This window comes from Cydia splendana, chromosome 24, assembly GCF_910591565.1.
Source record: "Cydia splendana chromosome 24, ilCydSple1.2, whole genome shotgun sequence".
NCBI lineage: Eukaryota > Metazoa > Arthropoda > Insecta > Lepidoptera > Tortricidae > Cydia > Cydia splendana.
The window spans coordinates 1,793,411-1,816,718 of NC_085983.1; the positions used below are offsets into that span (position 1 = coordinate 1,793,411).

A 23,308-nucleotide genomic window follows, 5' to 3' on the forward strand; every position below is an offset into this window, starting at 1 on the left:
TTAACAAAGCCTTTTTAATATTTTGTGTTTGAATTAATAAGTTAATATAAGTTTTTCCTATTGATTGCCACTTTTTTGAGATAATCTCAGAGTGTAATTCTGTACAACTGCGTTGCTTGTATCCGAACGTACAAATTGACATTGCATTGACAGTTAACCCGAAAATACATACTGATATATATCAATATTATTAAAAATAAAATCTATAAATACATAAAATTTCAATACGATCGTTTTTAAAGATAATACCATTGTTTATAAGGATAGTAAAGTGTATCTGATAATTAAGTAATCCTCGTAGTAATCCTCTAAGAAGTTTTATTAATAGCAGCGACTACTTGTCTCATAAATCTTATATTATCCGAGTTAATCCAAACCATTTCGAGTGCCCCTGTGCCGTAAAGACTAAAGAGCAAACAGAGAGAGAGAAACTCGTTTTTTGCGTGTATGTTTGTGTATAAAATAAATGTAGTCTAACAAGGTCGTGAGGACTTTAATATAGGATATTTTAGTGGTGAAAAATCAAGAAAAATGTCTTTATCAGTGTTGAATGAGGACCCAGTGAAATTGGAAGTGGGTAACGAATCTTTCCAAGCCTGCAGAGTCTGTCTGGCGTGGGATGTGAAGCTGTACAGTATCCATGAATGGGGGATGAGCGATACGTTCGCGGAGATTATGGGAACAACAGTGAGTTTGAATTATTTGTTTATTAATAACTTCCTCCACTGCAAAATTAAACTGTGGAATGAACTGTCGCCAGTGGGGTGACACTCCTCTTTTCGGGCATTCTCGGCTCCGTTCGGCTCAGCATTACCCCGAACAATTATTAGGGTTGGCACATCTTGATGTCCCTTTGCGTGCACAATTACAGATAAAATAATGACTTGAATTTCGTGGTAAACTATTTATTTATTTTTAGTTCAACTTTCTTTGTTATTTCTTTACTTGTTGTTTATCACGAATAAATGAGATGATGAGATGATGAGAATTATGACTACCCTTATTTCACGTAAAATAGGCACAATGGTTCTCGACTTGCGGAAAATGCCCAGTAGGTATAACTAACTAACTATGACTACCCTTAATAGCCGAAAGTGATAGTGCCATACATTAGAAAGGGTACAGCATGATTTGTCCCATTTGGTTGATGTCCCATTGATCCCATTGAGGTACAGTTTTCCCTCCAGGTTTGAGGTCCCTTTTAAAAGCATTTTATTTTTGTAAATTCGATACAACTAACTAAAATTTAACACAAAAACGCAATTTCAAGTAAATCTCTAACACATAATCATTGCCTAAACCCTAAACTAAGTGTTACCCAAGGCATTGGCCGCATTGCCTCATATTTTTCATTTTGCCCATAATATGTCAATTTACTGCAACATTATGCTCCAATAATGCCATATTTTTTTCACCACACCAACTGGTAAAGGCCCTCTTGATTATTCAAAAAGTAATGAAAAAGTTACATTTTGCCCACATGTGGGGCAAAGTAATTAGATGCAAGTTTCGAGTTGTTTCTTTTTGTTAACTGGTAGAATTGATTTATAAATGATAATTTTGAATGATACAATTTCTATTAGGCACTTTCAATTGGATTTGATTTTTTTTGGTATTTCATAGTTAGTATTTTCCTCGCATTGGTGTGGTGAAAAATGTTGTGTTTCACTCGGAAGCAATGTTTGTTTAACCCTCGTGCCTTGAAACCCTCGCAACGCTCAAGATTCCACTTCTCAAACCACTTGCTATGCTCGTTGTTCAATTTTGGAATCTTTTGCTTGCTCGGGTATTAATATTAGCATGAGCGGTTAAACAACAACTTTGCCCCCTTGTAAAACAAATAACTATTTCTATGTTTGTTGCAGCTATCTATGTGGGACGGGCTCCCACAGCACCTGTGCGTGTGGTGCCGCGCGCAGCTCGCGCGGGCGCAAACGCTGCGCGCGCGCTGTCGCCGCACCGACGCGTTGCTCAAGCAGGCACTCCAGCACCAGCACTTTGTGAGTGTCCAACAACACTTAAGTACATACTTAAGGCCAAAGGACTTACTGCGGAAACCAAATTATCGTTATTTGAGCGAACGGGCCTCTCTTTACTTTAGAAATCTTTGTTTTTTTACAGATTACAGACACTTTCATTCGTACCATTGACCGCTCCATGCACGGATTGACAAACACACTTTCTTGTCATAAAAGTTCAAAAAATGTAATTGAAATTTCTGTCTATGATAAAAGATCATTAGACGATGATGATGATGATATCAAACTTGAATGTAAAGATATAATACAAAAGAATGACACAGAACGCGACAAGCCAGAACTTGACTTAAACTGGGAGGATGATGATGATTTTCCAAACAAACTGAGCTCTGATGATGATTACGAACAAGATAAGATTAATACATATAAACATAAGAATAAAATCACTAAAAAGGATGCGAAAAACTTACCAAGAGTAGAAATAGTAGAAATCAATTTAGAGCCCCAAGATATAATAGTTGAAGAAAGAAAGACTCGAAAACGACCAGTTAAACAGAAAATACAAAAAGTGAAAGAAAAAGTTACAGTGAAAAAAAGTAAAGCAAAAGTAAAAAGTACATCACAAGTTAAAAGTAAAAAAGTTAAAGATACACCAGCCAAAGATATAGAGAGAGAAGATGGCACAGTAAAAGTAAGAAAAAGAAAGCCGCAAAGATTCATAGAAAAGTTAGGGACGGAAGAAGAAATTAGGGAATTCGAAAAGAAATATAATTTTCAAGTGCAGAATTTGACAGAAGACGAAATGGCGAAGGATATGGAAGAAAGAAAGAAGTCGGATAACTATTTGAATGGAATGTATAAGTGTGAATTGTGTTATAAAGGATTCCTAACACATACATCGTATAATAACCATTTGAAGTCACATGATGTGGTGAGTACCTACAACTTCATTTTCTATTTTTATTAGTATGCTATTTAAAAATAAATCCGGTCAGTTGCGAGTTCATTTAACTAGCGCGCCGAGGGTTCTGTTTACTACACATAGGTATATTATCTATTATCTCTTTGGGCTCCGAACAAACTTTAAATTATTTTATGCAACTATCAACAGCAAAGCAAAAGATTTTTGACCAGGAGTGTACCAAGTATGATTTAATACTAATTTCCGGATCCAAATACACCGTGTTTTTATTGAATTCCGTTAACTTCGGGGTATGGTTAAGTACGTTTAAGAGAACTAAATGGCATAGTTAATTTTCAAAAAAAATATTTTTTTTTTGCTTTTGTGAAAAAAAAAATTAAGTTAAAAAAGTAATTAAATGTAGCATATAGCGTTGTTGTAACACGGGCATTAGATTTAACTCAACCAAACAATTGAAATCTGTGACATATTAATGTCATTTCGAACATTGATCGACCGAGATTGTACTTAAGTTTAGTAGCAAATGCATGAACTCATTCTAAACACTAATCAATATGTAAACCGGCCCTAAGGCAAGTGTACACGCTTGTAGAGGCCTTATAGGAAAAAAATAAATTATTGATTATCTCCGAAATGGAGTTAATTAGAATATCGGTGTCTTTGACAACGTTACTTGATTTAAGCTCAGGAATGCACCCCTGAAATTAACGGAAATAAAAAAAAAACACGGTGTATATGTATTTTGGTTTTCCAAGGATAATTATCCCGGGAACCGACAATTTTTTTATTTTTAAATTTCAAGAATAATAATAATACGCCAAGCGTATAAATGTTGGTAGTTTAATAACAACGAATTGTATACATCCTTTCTTATGAGAACACTATATTCCAACATCTAAAAACATTTAACACTTGGAAAATTCTATCTGAAAGTACCGAAACGCTAGTTCTTTCAAAACCTAGCTTTATACCAACTGAACTTTGTGCTACTTTAAAAATTCTTTTTTTTTTCAGACGCGCGGCGACCACGAATGCCAGTTCTGCCACCTGCGTTACCACACGCCGGGCAAGCTGCGAGATCATATGCGCAACGCGCACCGTCTCAAGTTCCTCTGTGCCGTGTGTAGCAAGTTCATGGCCGGACTGTGAGTTCCTAACTTAAATTAATTTTGTATTAAGCTGAAACATCTGCCAACGATGCCGTAAGGTTTTTTTTAGGTTTAATTTTTTTTTAGAAATAAGTTAACGGTGGAAAAATGTACCTACTGTCTTGGACGGGACTTGAACCCACGATCCTCTAGCTAGGGCTCATCCACCTGAGCTACCATGACCACCTAATAAAACGAAGTCCCCCGCCTCGTCTGTTTGTTTGTATGTTCGCGATAAATTAAGAAACGATTGAACGGATTTTGATGCGGTTTTCACATATCAATAGAGTGATTCTTGAGGAAGGTTTAGGTGTATAATTTGTTAACCTGTGCGAAGCCGAGGCGGGTCGCTAGTAATACATATCGACACTGCTTTGAAAAAATTTCGTATGTCTCACTTCTACTCATAGACTAGGAATCCTCTAGACCGAGTGAGCAGTTATTTCATGCAACCGATGATGCCAAAAATGCGGGGGTGCGCGGGACGAGGTGAGCGAAATCCCGTGCCGTGATTGGTCCGTTCAAATAGGGTAAGACCTCCAGTGAATGAACACTTAAGCAATTATCCAAGTTTGAAAAATCATTTCTCAGCATTCATTAATAATTGGAATAATTAACTGCAATTTAATCAATCCTCATTTAATAAACAAGAAAGTAATTTCTGCGATTTTTTGTTACTTTCATAGTTTTTGAGTTACAGCAGAATTTATCAAAAAGTACCCAAAAACCTAATGAATGAACATACAAACTAGTGAATGAACACCGCGAAACCCAGTGAATGAACATTATTAACATATTTTTAATCAGCATTAAAAAAACATTTTTAACACAAAAACCGTTTCTAGCTCTATTTTAGTAGGTATAATAGCAAAAGCGTTCATATCTTTTTATCGCTTCATATTGATTTCAATTAAATAAAATGATGGTTATTCACCAATAACACAGAAACCTGTTACATATTAATAAGAAAACGAGAATCAATTTTTAAAACAAGAAATAACGTGCATATTTTGATGGAAATAAGTCAGGCTTAGCAAATAATGCTTAAAATATTAAACTTGTCATCGCTTTATTCGTTGTTATATTGTTCATACATAGAATTAGTAGAATTCTAATAAATGAACAAGCCAAATTTTGTATTGTTCATACATAGGCATGAAAAATCTAGTAAATGGACTATAGAAATTTGGTTTGTTCCAATACTGGCTGAATGAATCAGCATCGTTTTCTATGCAGAATCACGAAAAACAAGCTCAATACCATTTCGTTTACACATAAATTTAGAAAAAAATGTAAATCTAGACTACACCAGTAAATGAACACACCGTTCATTTACTGGTTTCAGAACATTTGATAAGCCAGTAATGGAACTATAAAAAATAAAGACTTTATCGCATAATACGTCTACAAAGTGTACATTTATAGAAGGGTTAACTCTTAATCTAACCAAATAACTCAACTTTGTACAGGTAAACATTAAATAAGTACTTCATATGTTGCTCCAAACGTACACTGTTCTTACCTGGGATCTAATTTTTCCTTACAAAACTTCAAAACCAGAAACCTGTAAACTTCAAATGCCAGTCACATTCAAACTGGTCGAAAATAAATTTATCACGGGTTGCCATTGCATAGAAAATAGATTTGTTAATAAGAAAAAAAATACGATAAGTGGTGGAAATTGCTGTATTTCTTATTTTAGACAAAAAACGTTATTTTGTTCATTCACTGGGGGGTGTTCATTCACTGGAGGGTTTACCCTACACGGACGTCACACAAAGACACTTTCGACTCGAACATGGAGTAAAATTACCGTATGCGTGGCAGAGGAGGTAGCGCGACTATGCTAAGTTTGGAGGATGTTTTGTCTGTGCTTCTACTCAAAGTTGAAAGGTAGTAACTCTGTATGCATCATAGTATGGTTGACAGAAGATGTTACGACTTTTCTTTTCAAAGTAGTGCCAGTATTGTATTTTCAACACGTTATGTATGTCCGCAGACAATGCGCCATCCTGCACGCCGCGTTCCATTCGGGCACCACGTTCCAGTGCGCGCACTGCGACAAACAGTTCCTGTGAGTATGGTTTTATGGGTATATTTTGGTTGTACCTGTAATTTTTTTATTATTTTATTTAGGAAACAAACAGTCACATACAAATATGTTTAAGCTTGCAGATATACAATAAGACCTATAGTTCCATTAAATATAAAATAATGATATTGATAATAACTAGAAACAGGGCTAGTTCGGTTCTGCCTATAAATAGGAAGATACACAGAAGTAACAATTGGATACACAACTCACAAAGTACCAAGTATCGATCATGCTTACAGATCATGATTTTTAACCCTTATCAAACTACACAACGGGACTTAATCGCGTATTTAAGTTTTAAGATTTACCTCCGACGTTTCGAGGACGGCGTTGTCCCCGTGGTCTCGGAGAAGACTGGCTCAAGTTGACATCAACATCTTCTAGCCGCGCGAGTTTTTCGAACTCCCCGCACTTGGTCTTGTTTATCAGTTTGAACGTTTTGCGCACTAGGGATGTTACTCTGTCGACACACAACACTAACGATATTCGATTTATTCGATTCCGCTTATATTTACTAATGACTGGATTCCATGTGGATGAGATCTTAAAACCCTCGTCCCGATTAAAATTGCAATGTTTTTTGATTTCAATGGCTTCCCGCACTTTTCTACTGTAGAAATGGCGATCCGTGGAAAGGATTTTAGGATTATGCAGCTCAATCCAGTGGTTTAGTTTGTTTGGTGGTGGTGGTGAAAGTTTAAATCAGTGAAATTTTTGACCCTGTCGCCACACGGGTACCTAGTTCTGTTTAACTGGACTCGACGCACTGCATTACATTATTGCATTGCGCTTGTTGTTACCAAGCGTATTTGTACTTAAGTCATTTACCGTTTTTGCGTGCTACCCTCTCCTATTTAGATTTAAGCAAAATTATTGTTTTATCAGTAAGTGATTTGTGTACATCTTTTGAGAAATAAATGTCTTAAACCAGTAGTGGGCAAACTTTCTTCATGGGGGGCCAAAAAGTATAGGAAATTTAAGTGGAGGGCCAGAATTGTAGTCAAAATTTATTTTGATTTGCGATAATCGTGGATTCGTGGGCCAATGCCATATACTAATTATTTCATAGGACCGGCGGCGGGCCGGATAAAATCCATTCGCGGGCCGTACTTTGCCCACCACTGTCTTAAACCATAAAGATTTTTGCAGTTGCAATAAATAACTTATATTATTATTATTATTTATTATTTTTGTACATCGATAATCTTTTCGTGGTCTGGGTTTTATTTAGCACAGAAAAAGTAATAGTACTACCGTCATAGAAAATAAACTTCGTACAGAACCGAAGTTTGACAGCGGTCGGGGACGAATCATGCTGCCCCTTTCTAATGTATGGCACTATCGCGGCTAATTAGGGTTGTCAAATTTCAAGTAATTATCTTATCTGCGGTCGTGCACGCAAGGGGACGTCAAGCTGTGCCAACCCTAATAATTGCTCAGAGTCGGAGCAATGCTGAGCCGAACGGAGCCGAGAATGCCCGAACGCTCTAGTTTCCTACCCCTGGTTCTAACAGAATTATCCGTGCTTCAGTCGAAAGAGTGGAGCGTATTACTAACAAGGAAGTGTACCCAACTGGTCAGCTCCGATTTGATTTATTTTTATATATGTTATAGACTAGTCTAAAATAACAGACACGTATTTTTTTTAGCTGCTTATACTCAACTTACTGGGCGAAATTGGCCTCCAAAGTACTGAAAAGTGACAAAACGCTCTAACATCTGTAGAGAGTTTTGTTCAAGCAAATTGCTAGTTAATTACTGGTTTGAATATATGTTGGAGAACATGAAAAAATAATGGACACGTGTTTTGCTATTTCGGCTCAAATTCATATTTTACAAAAACACACACTTCGAAGTTTCATAATTCTCATCCTTTCACTCGAACTTCACGTTGGTTCATCGGAGAATCGGAGCTGACCAGTTCGGTACCCTTCTTACAAGGAAGCCTTTTGTACTCGTAAGCCAGAACCCTTTTGTTTTGCTGCAACGCACACAGTCAGCAGCAGAAGCTGCTAAGCGGGCGAGGTGTTCAAAATTACCTTGACGCGATCTTATTCTCTTAACAATAAAGTCACTTCAAGATCATTTTGAACACCTGGCCCGCTTAGCACCTATTTCTGCGGACTGTACCTTTTATTGTTGCTTCTGGTTCATTTTTTTTTGGCCCCCGAAATATCATAGTTGTTAAGATTTACAACTGGTCGTCATTTCTGAATTCCTCTGTCCTCATATTTTTAAACTGTATTTTTGTTATTCGTGACAGGAAGAAGACGTCGCGTTCAACGCATATGCGCATAACGCACCCGCTCGAGAACGCCAACATCGGCACATGCGAACTATGCGGAGAGATATTCACGAGCCGGCAGGGACTCAAGATGCACAAGACCCGGAGCCACAGGGAGGTACATACATTATGTATATAGTAGTCGTTCAACGCATATGCGCATAGCGCACGCTCGAGAGCGCACATCGGCACATGCGAGCTGTGCGGAGAGATATTCACGAGCCGGCAGGGACTCAAGATGCATAAGACCCGGAGCCACAGGGAGGTACATACATTATGTATATAGTAGACGTTCAACGCATATGCGCATAGCGCACGCTCGAGAACGCACATCGTGACATGCGAACTGCGCGGAGAGATATTCACAAGCCGGCAGGGACTCAAGATGCACAAGACCCGGAGCCACAGGGAGGTACATACATTATGTATCAGACCGAAAGGCAAAGAAAGAGACCCATTAATTAGGTCATACTGAGCAACTTTTACTATGGGACCAATCCCGAAACGGCGAAAAAAAAAAATTGACTCTCCCATAGGAAATGTCAACATCAGACCAGCAAAATGTATGAAACATCCAATTTTTTTTTCCGCGTTTTCGGGGTTGGTCCCATAGTAAAAGTTGCTCAGTATGACCTAAACATTAATGGGTCTCTTTCTTGGCCTTTCGTTCTGATACATACTGTATAGTAGACGTTCAACGCATATGCGCATAGCGCACGCTCGAGTCATCGCCTAGCGCCATCTGTACATTTATAATAATACTTCGTCCAGCCAACTACATTAAAAGACTTACCTAGTCCGTTTGCTCGCAGTCGCTGGACCGCAGCCTGTTCTGTCGCAAGTGCCGCTTGCAGTTCGAGAGTAAGGAGGCGCTGCTGCGTCACAAGGAACAGCAGCCTGGGAAGCGGTGCCACAATAAGAAGAGGTAAAATCATAGACTAGGAATCCTCTAGACGGAGTTTAGAGCAATTATTCCATGAAACCGATGCTGCCAAAAATACGGGGGTGCGGGGGACGAGGTGAGCGAGGTCCCGTGCCGTGATTGGTCCGTTCAAAGACACGGACGTCACACAAAGACACTTTCGACTCGAAAATGGAGTAAAACTACCGTATGCGTGGCAGAGGGGGTAGCGCTACCATGCTCAGTCTGGAGGATGTCTTGTCTCTGGGTAAAATACAAATAGAGAAGAAATGACGACCGGTCTGGCCTAGTGGGTAGTGACCCTGCCTGCGAAGCCGATGGTCCTGAGTTCAAATCCCGGTAAGGGCATTTATTTGTGTGATGAACAGAGATATTTGTTCCTGAGTCATGGATGTTTCCTTTGTATATAAGTATGTATTTATCTATATAAGCATGTATATCGTCGCCTAGCACCCATAGTACAAGCTTTGCTTAGTTTGGGGCTAGGTTGATCTGTGTAAGATGTCCCCTAATATTTATTTATTGATTTAAATGTAATCATTTTATTACAAGCTTTTAATATCTAACTTAGGTACCGTGTTAGTAGGGAATTCGCCAGTAACTGGCCACCCTAAACTAAAAATGAATTCTATTCGCCTATACACAGAATTCATTTTAGTATAAGGTGGCTAGTTATTGAAGGCTGACCAGTTATTGAAACCTTATACTAAAATGAATTCTGTTTATATAGGTGAACCTATAGTTTAGGGTGGCCCGTTATTGGCCGGCGGCCAGTTACTGGCGATTTACCCTATGTAATGTTAGTATGGATCAAATCTTGGAAGCAAAATTTGATTCACTTCCAGATTTCCGATTGAGTTGAAATTTTGCATACATAGGTAAATCGGATGACAATGCAATATTATGATGACATCGAGCTGATCTGATGATGGAGACCGGAGGTGGACTTGGGAACTCTGTGATAAAACAACGCATACTGATTGTGTTTAGGGTTTTTAGACTAAAATGATGATGATGATGTTTGGTTAACAGTGCGTGCCAGCAATGCGGTGCTCTGTTTAAGACGGAGGAGGGCTTGATACAGCACAAACACGAGATACACGGCGTCGAACTCTTCACATGCGACGCGGTAATTTTCATTTTAGTCTACTAGCTTCAGAGTGACCCAGGAGACCGTAACCATAGCAACTAGTGATAAGAAAAAATGTATTCAGCCGTATACCAGTTTCATAGTAAATTCCACCCCCTTAAGTGATGATTTCCGGGATTCAAATGATGCTATGTCCTTCTTCGGGAGTCAAACTATGCGATACATATACAGGGTGGCTAAAAAATAACTGCATTCCCATTGCCAGGGAGGTTTTGGGATTATACTGAGCAACTTTTACTATGGGACCAACCTCGAAATCGCGAAAAAAAATTTGGCTGTTTCATACATTTTGGTTGGTCTATTTTCTATGGGAGGGTAAATTTTTTTTCGCGATATCGTTGTCGGTCCCATAGTAAAAGTTGCTCAGTATAATCCCAAAACCTCCCTGGCAACGGGAATGCACTTATTTTTTAGCCACCTGTATATAATATTTAACTACAATTGAACACACAGACATAGTGACTTTTACATTTATAATATTACTAGCTTCGTCTGCGTAACATTCCATTTCGGTTCGGGTTGCTAACTTGGGCCTTGCCCCGTTGCCAGTGACACCCTAGGTTAGGTTTTTTATAATGTGTTTATACTTATTTCTTTGTTTTTTACGTGTTTTTGTATTTTACTTTTATATTCATATGATAAATGACCTAGTCTAAGAAGTAAAATAAATAAAAATACTCAATGCTAAAACTATAATTATTCCAGTGCAACAAATCGTTCCTGTCAAAAATGTCACTCTCTGTGCACATCGACCGCCTTCACCTGAACATCAAGCCTGGATCAGGTCGACAGCAGTACTACGCGCGACTGCAGAGAAAGAGGGGGGACAAGCCCAAAGGGACCCAGCCTAGGGAAAAGAAAAATGTTTGCGAGGTCTGCGGGAAATCATTCACGGTGGGTCTCAATAGAACTACCTTTAGCCGGTATCTACCCCCTACCTACCTACTTACTTGACAGCAGTACTACGCGCGGCTGCAGAGACAGAGGGGGGACAAGCCCAAAGGGACCCAGCCTAGGGAGAAGAAAAATGTTTGCGAGGTCTGCGGGAAATCATTCACGGTGGGTCTCAATAGAACTTTCTTTTCAATCTGCATGCTATCTACCCTTCGAGCAACACTGGGAAGGGAGACGGCATTCGTACTATTTCCTCTCTGCCAAAGCATAGATACAACTGTACCTATGGCGGTGCGTATAGTGACTCGTCCGTACACAAATAGAGATCGAGGTGTGCAAGATTTGACTTTGATGTGTGTCATTTTCTATGTATTTGTGTCGTCATTACAGATTGCACCTACACTGGTTTTTTGAGCGTTGGACTAGCCCGCGCTCAGGTGCCAATTAGAATAATTAAGACCTTTTTTTGCAGGTAAAGTAGCACGTGCGGTTTTACTTAACAATGGACAAAGGATTAGCCGTCGGGGCCAGCTACAAATCGAAAGACTATACCTAAAGCGTTCAGAGGGTTAACCTTTTGGACGCCAATTACCGATATATCCGCACCGCAGGTTCAACGCCAAAGACCGATTAATCGGTCACAGACCACAGAGCATATGCATAAAGTTCAATTTCAGTTTTGAGACTTGGGTGACGTGGCGCCAGAGTGACAGCTTTTGTGTTTGTCACGCCGTCGAAAAGGTTAAAAGTGACTTATAATTTTCCTAAGTGTTATTAAACCGTGTCTCATCTGTTTCAGTGCCTGTCAGTGCTGAAAACGCACCAGCTGGACCACACGGGGGACCGGCCCTTCAAATGCCCGCAGTGCCCAAAAGCGTACTTGTACGCCTGGCAGCTAAGAGTACTTACTTATGTAGTCTTACTGTTATATGTCATGTACTTAAATTACATTAAATTTTAATTGAAATTACAATCAAATGTAAAAAAATATTAAAACTATAGTTGGTCAAACCAATTTGTCAGTCAGTAAGAACCAGGAAAACTATACTCATCCTTTTCTTTTGGGTGCTATAGTTCGTTTTTTTAGCATTAGAAATAAGGTAAACAATCTTGATGTGTCTTTAAATTGAAAAACACATTTTAAAAATAAGTTACGGCAAATATGTAACAATTATGAATCTAATAAGATGTTTTATATTCTTCTGCTTTCATAAGTAATAGTTATTGATTTTTAAAAAGCGTTTTTCAATTAAAAGACATGTCAAGATCGCTTACCTTCTTACAAGTTCTTTCTAATGCTAAAAAAACGAACTATAGTACTAGTGTAAGACAAAGATAGTATGATTGAAATGAGGCAGTCCTTTGACAAACTATATCTATAAATTAAACAAATTAAAACTTTCTATCATTAAAATAAAATTACTTAAATATTAAACTAATATAGAAAAAAACCCACCTATGAAAGGTCCCACAAGTCTGTCCCCTTCGGAAGGGTGCCCATGAGGCTGGCTACATTACCCGGATTACCCCGCTTGGCTATGCCTATTCTTTGGCCTAGGAATGAGCCAGCCAGCAGTTTTTTTTACATTTAAATTTCCCCAATTTTACTTCAATTTTACTTTTAAAGTGAGTATGTATGCATGTATGTTTTGGTTAAAACTTGCAAACGAAAGTAGACCTACTTCCCATTAATTTAGATGAAACTTCATATACATGACAACATTACATACATATTAATATTAGTACCATCGAGCATTGACGTATAATATCTCAGGACTGGCCCGTAAGGGGCTATTCATAAATCACGTCATTTCAAATTAGGGGGGGGGGGGGTCTGGACATCGGATGACGGTAGCATGAAGTGAGAGGAAATGGGGTCATTTGAAGCATGATTTTTGGATGATTATAGGGGGGGGGGGGGGTCAAAAATCGTCAAAAATCGATGACGTAATTTATGGACAGCCCCTAAGGGCAATAAACATGGGGCCAGTACAGCGGTGTGACACCGCTACAACGCGATTGGTTGATGAGTTCGCATCACGCACGCGATTGGTAGCAATTAGCTGCGTTAGGCTGCGCGATTGGCTCGAATTCGTGAGTGACACCGCTGAACTAGTACCATTTTTAGTGTCCGTAAGGCCAGTCCTTAGATATTATACGTCAATGCCATCGAGCTGATCTGACGATGGAGACAGGAGGTGGCCGTAGGATAAAACAACGCAACCTTACTGTGTTTGGATTCGTTAGAATTCTCTCGATGAGTAATAGTTGCCTGTTGAGAGAAAAGTACAGTCAGCGATAAAAGCTTGTAGGTCCTATTTAAAATTATTTTTTGTCATAAATCTTATGTTTAGAACCACAGCGACTGCGTGCACCGCCGCATCCGGAAGTGGCGCTGTTCCGAGTGCCCGAAGACTTTCCTCCACCAGTCCTCCGTCTACGTGCACAAGCTGGTGAGTAAGCGGGGACAGCCAAGTGGAAATTAGTGTAAATGTAAACCATACACAGTAGCGCTCTCGTCATCAAAAAGTGCTGCGTATAATCTAAAAACGAAGAGATTTTGAAAGACCACTTTGACTATTTTATTCTGAGATCGAGACAAAATAATGAGTGAACTTTTTTAGGGTTCCGTACCTAAAAGGTAAAATCGGGACCCTATTACTAAGACTCCTCTGTCCGTCTGTCTGTCACCAGGCTGTATCTCATGAACCGTTATAGCTAGACAGTTGAAATTTTCACTGGTAATGTATTTCTGTTGCCGCTATAACAACAAATACTAAAAACAAAATAAAATTAATATTTAAGTGGGGCGCGCTTTGTGCGCGAGTTATTGCTAGTCTTAAATTTTTTTAACGTGTGGGGCTAGACGATAATATTCATTTATATTTATAAAAACATTTATTTCGCCAGATCCACACGGGCAAGCGCACGCACATGTGCAGCTACTGTGGCAAGGCGTTCCTGCAGTCCGGCTCACTGTACACGCACGTCAAGTACGTGCACCTCAAGGTCAAGCCGCCGCCGCGCAAGCGGAACAAGAAGGAAGCCAAACCGTGCCTATAGGCCCCGTACAGGCGTGCATGAACTATGGGGGCAGCATAGGAGCCGTCAGATTTATGGCGTGAGGCGTAAATGTATCGTTTATGCTTCCAATGTTAGCTCACAAGATGGCAGAACCACAGAATACATAATAGTGTGATAATGTGATGGTCCTCCTCGCCGTGTCCGACGATGGCGACACCTCCAAATGTTTTAATTACGACTAATAACACTACCGAAAACACATAATATACTATTATATTAATATACTATTATATTGGACATAATAGTACTACCGTACAGAAAGGAAACTTCCTACAAAACCGAAGTTTAACAGCGGTTTAGGGTCGAATCGTGCTGTCCCTTTCTAATGTATGGCACTGTCTCTTTAGGCTATTTAGGGTTGTCAAAATTCAAGCCATTATCTTATCCGTGGTCGTGCACGCAAAGGGACGTCAAATTGTGTCAACCCTAATAATTGCGCGGATGCGTATGCAGATGCGGATGTCAAGATTGGGTACTTAAAAAACGTCAAATATTACATTTTTTGTAATTTTTATTAAAAAAAAAACGAAAGGTTTAGTATTTGAGCAAGAATATAGGTGCTTTATATTTAATAAACAGTAACTTGGCCGACTTTTCTGGATTTTGACGATTTCGTTATAGGTAATGACGAAATTACCTAGCACTTACGCCGCCGCTAAGACGTTCCTGTACCGACTTGTTTGACATCCGCATCCGCATAAGCTCCGCATCGATTTTATGCGGATGCGGATGTTGAAAATAATGCGGAAGTTCCGTGGATGCGGATGCGAATATTCGCAACACCCCTGCTTCGTGCATTACGACTTCCGACAAAGTTCAAAATAACGCGCCGCACACAATAGGCGTGGCGTTTACATGGATCATGAGAAATGATGTATAAAATGTGTGTACTGTTGTAATATATACAAATAAAATTAAATATAGATACAACCTGTTTTATTGTGGTGCCAATTGTACCGTTTAACGGTGAGACAGCATCTAGAACATAGACTACGCAAGCACCGCATCATGTTTTTTCTATTTCTAAAAAAAAGTATAGATGGTCAAGCAAATCTTGTCAGTAGAAAAAGGCTCGAAAATCAAATTTTCTATGAGACGATATCGCTTCGCGCCTACATTTTTGAAAATTGCCACCTTTTTCTTCTGACAAGATCTGCTTGACCAACTTTATATACCTATATATCTTATTAAATATATTAGTTATTTTTACCCTGATTTTCAATTGCATACGTGGGGCGACTGAAAAGTTCGCGGCCTTAGAAAAAAAAGAAAGAGAGTATTAAAGTAAATGTTAATTATTAATCGTTAGTAATAGCGGCAATATTTAGACTGCCAAAGAGGCGGGGAAAAAAGTAGCATAGTTATTTGTTTCTGTTTTACTAGTTTAGGCCGCGAATATTTCAGCCTCCCCTTATACAACGCTGTATTATCAGCAGTAGAAGAGTCTAAGTGGTGTGTCCAAATTGATCCGGATCTGTATTTGACGTGTAAAAGTGCCCTTGTGGCCGATTTGCTGAATAAATGTTGAAGTTATTTATTGCTAATAAATTAAATAACATAAAGAAAGTAAATACATTTAATGAACAAAATAACCTGTACAGATTTATTTTAATAGTAAAAATAAACTACTCCGATATCTATTAACTTAAATATGCAACTGCCATTCCATTAATGTACGTAAAAAAATGTTAAAAAGGAACATAGTTTCTTGCCTTTGTTATGCCTTTAATTCAACATTAATTTATCATTTTATCAATTAATAATAAAAATACAATTACTTATTTTAACCTTTTCAACGCCACAGACGGCAATTGACGTCAACGCAAAATCGTGACAACGACGCCAAAGACGGCATTTGACGTCGATCGTTTTTTGATGAAAATCTATTGAAAAACACCCCACTTTTAGGTTGGCATTATTTATTATCAAAACTAAATTTTACCCCCGTGGCGTCAGTGGCACGGCAAATGGATGGGTTTGGCGTTCAAAAGGTTAAAATGACTGTAACTCTTTGTTACTCTAAACCTTCTAAGTCTAAGGGATCCTCTTCCATATTATATTTATTGTGTGTCTTCATATGAATGTTCACGTCTGCCATCCTTTTCGCCCTATAGCCACATATGCCACATTCGTACGGTTTCTCCCCGCGGTGTATCCTCATATGAATTAGCATGTCCATTTTATGGCGAGTTTTGTGCCCGCACTCGTCGCATTGGAAGGGTTTCTCTCCCGTGTGTTGCATGATATGAGTTTTAAGACCTGATATGTGCCGACATCTAAATTCACACAGCGCACATTGATAAGGCTTCTCGCCAGTGTGTCTCATCTCGTGACTTTTCAAATGACTTTTGCGTGTACACCTGAACTCACAGAAACTACACTGAAAGGGTTTCTCTCCGGTGTGCACTAGCAGATGTCTATCCATATCTGTTCGTAAAGCACCCTTGTAACCGCAAAAGTCGCATTCATAAGGTTTGTTACCCGTGTGTATCATTAGGTGGATTTTCAGGGATTTTTTCACTTTACACGCATAAGCACAATACGTACACTTGAAGGGCTTTTCGTCTGAATGTACTTTCTGATGTTCTTTGATACCCGCTTTCCTGCTGCATCTGTAGTCGCAAATATTGCATTTAAATGGTTTTTCACCGGTGTGCCTCATTTCGTGATATTGAATGGTACCTTTTGCAGTAGTCACGTAATCGCAGTAGCTACATTTAAAGGGCTTAACGTCTTTATCATTCTTGTGTTTTCTCTCGTGAATTTGTAAGTGTCGTTTCCGGTAACCCTTGTAGTTACAACGGCTACATTCGAATGGTTTGTCGCCGGTGTGTTTCATCTCGTGTATTTTTAATTTAGTCTTCTGCTTGCACGTGAAATCACAGTGACTACATTTAAAGGGATTTTTATTTAAGTGTGTTAATTCGTGTTTTAGTAAGTCTGTTTTCCTTTTACACTTGTAGCTACATTTGTTGCAGTTGAGAGGCTTATCGCTGGAGTGTATCATTTGGTGAAGTCGTAAGGATGTCTTGCGACTAGACTTATAGTCGCAGTGAGTACATCCATAAGGCTTCACTCCAGTGTGCGTCATAATATGTTTACGTAAGTCACTCTTTGTAAAAGATTTGTACTCGCAATCGTTACACTGAAACCGTTTCTCACCGGTGTGTATAATTTGGTGACTTTGTAAGTCTCTTTTTCTTTTACCCTTGTAGTTACACATGTTGCAGCTATACAGTTTCTCATTCGTGTGTGTGTCCTGATGTTGTTGCATATGATATTTCCGTTTGCATTTAAAATCACATTTATCGCATGAGTAAGGTTTCTCGCTACTGTGTTTTGTTTGATGTCTGCGGAAACTGCCTATATATGGAGTTTTGTAGCTACATTGCCGACAGTGGAACACACCATTCACAGAGTGACTATTAAAATGTGCTTGCAAACTCTTCTTGTTTTCTGTCGTAAACTCACATTCCGAACACATGAAACTGAGGACGCCATGTTCATTTTTCTCATGCTCTAACACGAGTAATTTATTTTCAAATAAAGAACCACAGAAATCACAGACAAATTTTCCATCTGAATTACGTATATGTCGCGAGTGAGTGTGCATATGTTTTGTTAAGACTGACTTACTATTGAATCCCTTGCCGCAGTCATTGCATTCATACTTTACGGCAGTATTTGAATTGAGTTTAGATCGCTTGAAAGTAGTCCGTAGTTTGTATAGGTCGGTATGTCGCAACTGGTAGTTGCCGACACTCGAGGTATAGTCTGGTCCGAGCTTGTAGACGCGGCGCCCGACGCGACAGGTGCGCCGCCTCTCGTTCACGATGAGGCGCTCCAGGCGGACTGAGCAAGCCCTGTTGCAGCAATCTTGAAAAAATGTATAAACATTAGAATACAAGTTTTTTGACAAAAAAATAAACTAAAATTTACAAACTTTTATCACTGACTGTACTTTTCTTTCAATCGGCAACTAATACTCATCGAGGCAATTCTAACAAACCCAAATACATTCAGGATGCATTGTTTTATCACAGAGTTCCTATGGTCACCTCCTGTCCCCATCATTAGATCAGCTTCATGTCACTATAATTGACCAGACGATTCAACGGAGCCACGCCGTTTTGTCGCATAAATTGTGTTTAGTTTTTAAGTTTATAAAAATGCATATGTATGTTAGTCTGTAAGGTATTTGCAAAGAGAATAAAGTGTATAGAGGCAGATTGTCAAAGTAAATTATTATCCTTATAAAGAATAATAATCAAATTCAAATGGTGTTCTAACTGGTTTAATGTTCTGTCGAAAGATGGCAGTAAATGTACTGTAGCTACATAATTTACCATGACAGTAACACTCTGTTTCAAATTCTCTTAATTTGTAATATGGGCCTTGTTGCCTGATTAAAAAAAAAAAAAAGAGATATTAATCACATCATCATCACTTTGTAAGTAGAAAAAAGCGCGAAGTTCTAATTTTCTATGGGGACAACTATTCACACATTACATAAACATGGTTACACTCTCATTTTAAAACGAGTAGCTAGTGTGCTCTGAAACTTAGTACTTACAACAGGATAATGTACACCCATGTCTGTAATTAGTTTATGTAGTTTCAGAGGTGCCCTATTGATATTCCGAAAAAAAATACGCCGATTTTTGTTTCGCCGACAACAATTCGCAGACGGTTGTTTGGCAGAGTAACGATTCGCCGAATCTCGTTACGCATAATAGTCGATTGCGAGAGTAGTCAATAAGCAGAACATTGATACGCATATTTACTATTCGTAGAATAATCATTTAGTAACTGTCATAATTACCCGAGAAACCATTGGTCGAAACACAACAGGTCGAATGTTCATTTGGCATTAATATTGAATGTTCGTTTTTTTAGCATTAGAAAAAAGGTAAGTAAACAAACGACGTGTCTTTTAATTGAAAAACTCTTTTTAAAAATAAGTCATGGCAAATATGTAACATTCACGAATCTAATACGATCATTTATATTCTTCTGCTTTCATAAGTAATACTTAGTTACTGATTTTTAAAAAGCGTTTTTCAATTAAAAGACATGTCAACTTCGCTTACCTTCTTTCTAATGCTAAAAAAAAATTATAAAATAAGGTGAGATTTCAATTATTGATGAAGTGCACCTGATGATGATTGTTGATGATAATAATGATGATTTTTTTAAAGTAGTATGTTTAGCGATTACTCCAGCACCCATGGTCCGATTTGAGTTATTCTTTTTTTGTTTGAAAAAAGTTACCTGCAAGGTATTCCCATAACAATTTTGGTTCTGATCTGATGTTGTAATCCATGAGGAATTGACGGAACCCCTCAATTTTTAAAGGCATGTGTATTATGATTTCGGTATTTTCTAAAGTAACTCAATCATTTCCTCCTGAAATCCACCAATTTCATGAAGTGCAACTGTAGCCTTACCACGAGTTTGACACCACATATTCGCTAACTTCTTCGTAACTTTATATACATATACTTAACGCATTTACTTAAAAAATGATAAAATTTCATTTCATTCTTTTGTTTCGAAAATAACGACTTATATGTAAAATGTGAAACGTTATTCGACTAAACATTGCTTAAACGAAACGATTACTCTGCTAGACGTGCGCGCCGGTCGAAAAAAATCAGGTGGCGGCGCGCCACGAAAAAATCCACGGCGGCGGCGTAACGCCGGCGGCGTGGGATTTTTCAACTTTTCAATATTAAGACGTATAATGAAAAGTTACGCTTAACCCTTAAGGGGCTACCCCACGCCAATGACCTTCGATCTGTATCCCTTAGTTTTCTAATGTTTTTTGTACCTTATTATATTAACAGCAAGGCTTTAAGCAATATAGTATCCCATATTTACTTCAAAGTTCATTGTCTTCGAGATATTTGGCATCTAAGTTGAACAATTTTAGGCTAAAAAACTGGTTTGCTGGCCATAACTTTTGTGTCAATTAGTTTAAAATTAAAACCCGGGACATCTTTTTCGAGACGTCAAAGACGAACCCAAATATGTAGATTTCGTACATGTAAGATCACCGCAAACTAGATACGAAAAAAGTGGTTTTTAGACAATGTTTAAAAAATTCATAAAAAAATAAGTACTAAAATAAGTTAGTAAAAATAAGTTATTGTCTTATTATGTGGTTGTTTATTGTAGAAAAATCATGAAAAAAATATATTTATAATAGTTTCGAAAAAAACATACGTATGTTAAATATGTTGGATGTTGCCAGGTTCGGTGTAAATAAAAAGATACGCCGCATAATGAAAAGACGTCCAGTATTTTGGATACATACAGTACTTTATGTGCATAAGGTTTTTTTTGTCAAATTCATGTTTTTTTAATAAATATAGAATAATTGCATTTTTTAATTACAAATACACTTACTGATAATGTCAACTTATGTTATGAATTAAAGTCAAACCTATTATTTTTATATTTTTCCAAAAACTTTATAGCTCGTAGGTGGTAAAATTTTACCGTCATTTATCAAACTTAGCGGGGTATCGTAGGAGGACTAGGAGGCAGCAACATCTGAGCAATGGTTTTTACAATAATACATGCAATTTTATCAATATTTTCGTAAGAAATTTCTCAAATGAAATCGGGTCTGTCTCTTGATGTCTTGATGAACGCACAGAAAAAAAAATCCGTAAAAATATTTTTTTATCTATTTGGTTCATTCGTTCATTACGTTGTAAACCGACAAGTAATGAATTTTTAAAACGTTTTGAAACACTTAACATACCTCTGTTTAATTTATTTACCATAAAAACTACCAGAAAATTTGATAATTTTACTCTTCGCATACTTGGCAATGTCCAACATACTGGACTTAGCAAAAGTGCCGTGTTATCGACAACGGTTAAAACACTGGACATTATACTTTGTAAATGTGTTTTACCCATACATACAACACATTTTTATGTAAATCATACTGCCACATAAGAAATAGTTAGTATTGTGTTGGTGCGACATAAAATTGTAGAAAATAAATTATACAATAACCAAAAAAATTCCGTACTAAATTATTGCCAAGGGGCTATTCATAAATTACGTCATTTCAAATTAGGGGGGGGGGGGGTCTGGACATCGGATGACGGTAGCATGAAGTAGGAGGAAAAGGGGTTATTTGAAGCATGATTTTTGGATGATTATAGGGGAGGGGGGGGTCAAAAATCGTCAAAAATGTGAGAGTTACGTAGGAAGTGGCGCCCGCAATAATTTTCAACTATTTCTTATCGGTCTATAACCTATTACATATTTTAACGCTGCATAATACTGTCTTATAAAAAAATATTCGGCGCGAATTCTAGACTACCGGCGGCGGCGGCGGCGCGCTTACTCTCTATGGCGGCGGCGCGCCGCGGCGGCGCGCACGTCTATACTCTGCCAAATGGAAATCGTCCAATAATAGTTCTGCGAATTTACACAGAAGCAAACTGAACGGTATGTGAACCAAGAGTCTACGTAACGTTAGTTGACCAGAAGTTACGTTGACAAATAAATGACTCTGCGAAACGATGTTCGGCGAATCGTTGTCGGCGAATCGATGATCTGCTAAAAGTTTATCGGAGAATCATTAGGTACCCAGTTTCAGATACTATAGTTAAAGAATAAAGCAAATTTTAGTTTATCATACAAAACTATTTCGTTTGTTTTATAAACTGGCGCTATATAAACTAATTACAGACCTAGATATACCTCATGTCATTGTATGTGCAAAGTTTCATTACAATCCAACGCGTAGTTTTAAAATGATAACGAAACTCCGTTTGTATGGGAAGGTGAAATTCGGCCGAGCTTGCCGGGAACTCTTATTAATGGGCATTTTCACTTAACTGTGTACCATTAACAACCGGTTAGCAATCGTTACAAAACTGACGGTCAATATCAAATCCCATACATTTTGTCAGGAATGTAACGGTTAGACGTAACTGAAACAAGACTTAAGTCGCGCTTTAAAGTACAAGTTAAAATGAAAATACTCTAATACACGCTCTTTGGCAACTGACCTTGAACAGCAGAGACGATCATGGCCTGGAGCACGGATTCTGGCTCGATCTCTTCCTTCACCACATTCTCCGGATCCATTAAAGCCCGGAGCACATCTTCATACAAATCACAGGAGTCTGCAATCTCTTCTGTCTCCTCTTTTACACACCGCTCCTCATTTGCACGCTTCTCCTTATTTTCTAATTCCCTTGGATTCTTGTAGGGCGCCACTTTTACACCATCCTCCTCTTTTATGTCCTTTATTAACTCTTTTACTGTTTCAGGCTCCTCATTTGAACACTTATCTTCTGCCTCTATATCTCTTGGACTCTCAATTTCCTTTACACTATCCTCCTTTTTAATATTTTCAACTACCTCCGTGACTGTTGTGGGCTCCTCGTTTCGAAATTTTTCCTCATCTTTTACCTCCACTATATCTTGCTCCCTTGACCTATCATTGAGTACTTCCTTTACACTATCCTCCTTTTCTAAGAATTCTACTGACTCCTTGACCATGGGATCCTTATTTGGACATTTTTCCTCATCTTTTACCTCAACTATATCTTCCTTTCTTGACCTATCAATATCCTTGAGTACTTCTTTTACATTGAACTCCTTTTCAAAGTCCTCTGAAAACCCTTCAGTAGGTTCCTTTTTCACAAAGTCCTCTTCAATCTCCATTTTTACATGTATTCTTTCAAGTGACATTTTATTCTTCACACTGGCCACCTGCAATGGAAGTAGAATGTGACAAAAACATAAAAAGTACTAAGCATTCAGTCAGTGGGCCTGGGCGGGTCACAATAGCGTATGC

At 38.2% G+C, this 23,308-nt stretch overlaps 3 protein-coding genes across 3 annotated transcripts in view; 1 reads left to right on the top strand and 2 right to left on the bottom strand.

Moving 5' to 3' along the window:
• LOC134802437 (uncharacterized) overlaps window positions 1–23,308 on the bottom strand; it is a 258,039-nt gene that overhangs the window by 100,145 nt on the left and 134,586 nt on the right. The gene's annotated exons all lie outside the window — the stretch shown is intronic.
• LOC134802556 (zinc finger protein ZFP2-like) lies at window positions 314–14,968 on the top strand. Its single transcript, XM_063775212.1, has 12 exons — window positions 314–687; window positions 1,866–2,000; window positions 2,122–2,910; window positions 3,916–4,046; window positions 6,049–6,123; window positions 8,408–8,546; window positions 9,241–9,353; window positions 10,383–10,479; window positions 11,206–11,394; window positions 12,194–12,295; window positions 13,749–13,847; window positions 14,305–14,968. The coding sequence occupies exons 1-12, from the start codon at window positions 532–534 to the stop codon at window positions 14,455–14,457; spliced, it is 2,178 nt and encodes a 725-aa protein (XP_063631282.1). The 5' UTR covers window positions 314–531; the 3' UTR covers window positions 14,458–14,968.
• LOC134802547 (zinc finger protein 431-like) lies at window positions 16,147–23,214 on the bottom strand. The gene is made up of 2 exons (XM_063775201.1): window positions 22,515–23,214; window positions 16,147–18,354 (listed from the first exon to the last, which is right to left on the bottom strand). The coding sequence occupies exons 1-2, from the start codon at window positions 23,200–23,202 to the stop codon at window positions 16,493–16,495; spliced, it is 2,550 nt and encodes an 849-aa protein (XP_063631271.1). The 5' UTR covers window positions 23,203–23,214; the 3' UTR covers window positions 16,147–16,492.

Excerpts from the sequence above, each read along its gene's own strand:
- LOC134802547 (XM_063775201.1), bottom strand. The coding sequence starts at position 23,202 with ATGTCACTTGAAAGAATACATGTAAAAATGGAGATTGAAGAGGACTTT. Across the intron at positions 18,355-22,514 it reads GATCGTCTCTGCTGTTCAAG|ATTGCTGCAACAGGGCTTGC; the intron begins GTCAGTTGCCAA and ends CATTTTTTCAAG.
- LOC134802556 (XM_063775212.1), top strand. The coding sequence starts at position 532 with ATGTCTTTATCAGTGTTGAATGAGGACCCAGTGAAATTGGAAGTGGGT. Across the intron at positions 8,547-9,240 it reads AGACCCGGAGCCACAGGGAG|TCGCTGGACCGCAGCCTGTT; the intron begins GTACATACATTA and ends GTTTGCTCGCAG. Across the intron at positions 13,848-14,304 it reads CCGTCTACGTGCACAAGCTG|ATCCACACGGGCAAGCGCAC; the intron begins GTGAGTAAGCGG and ends TTATTTCGCCAG.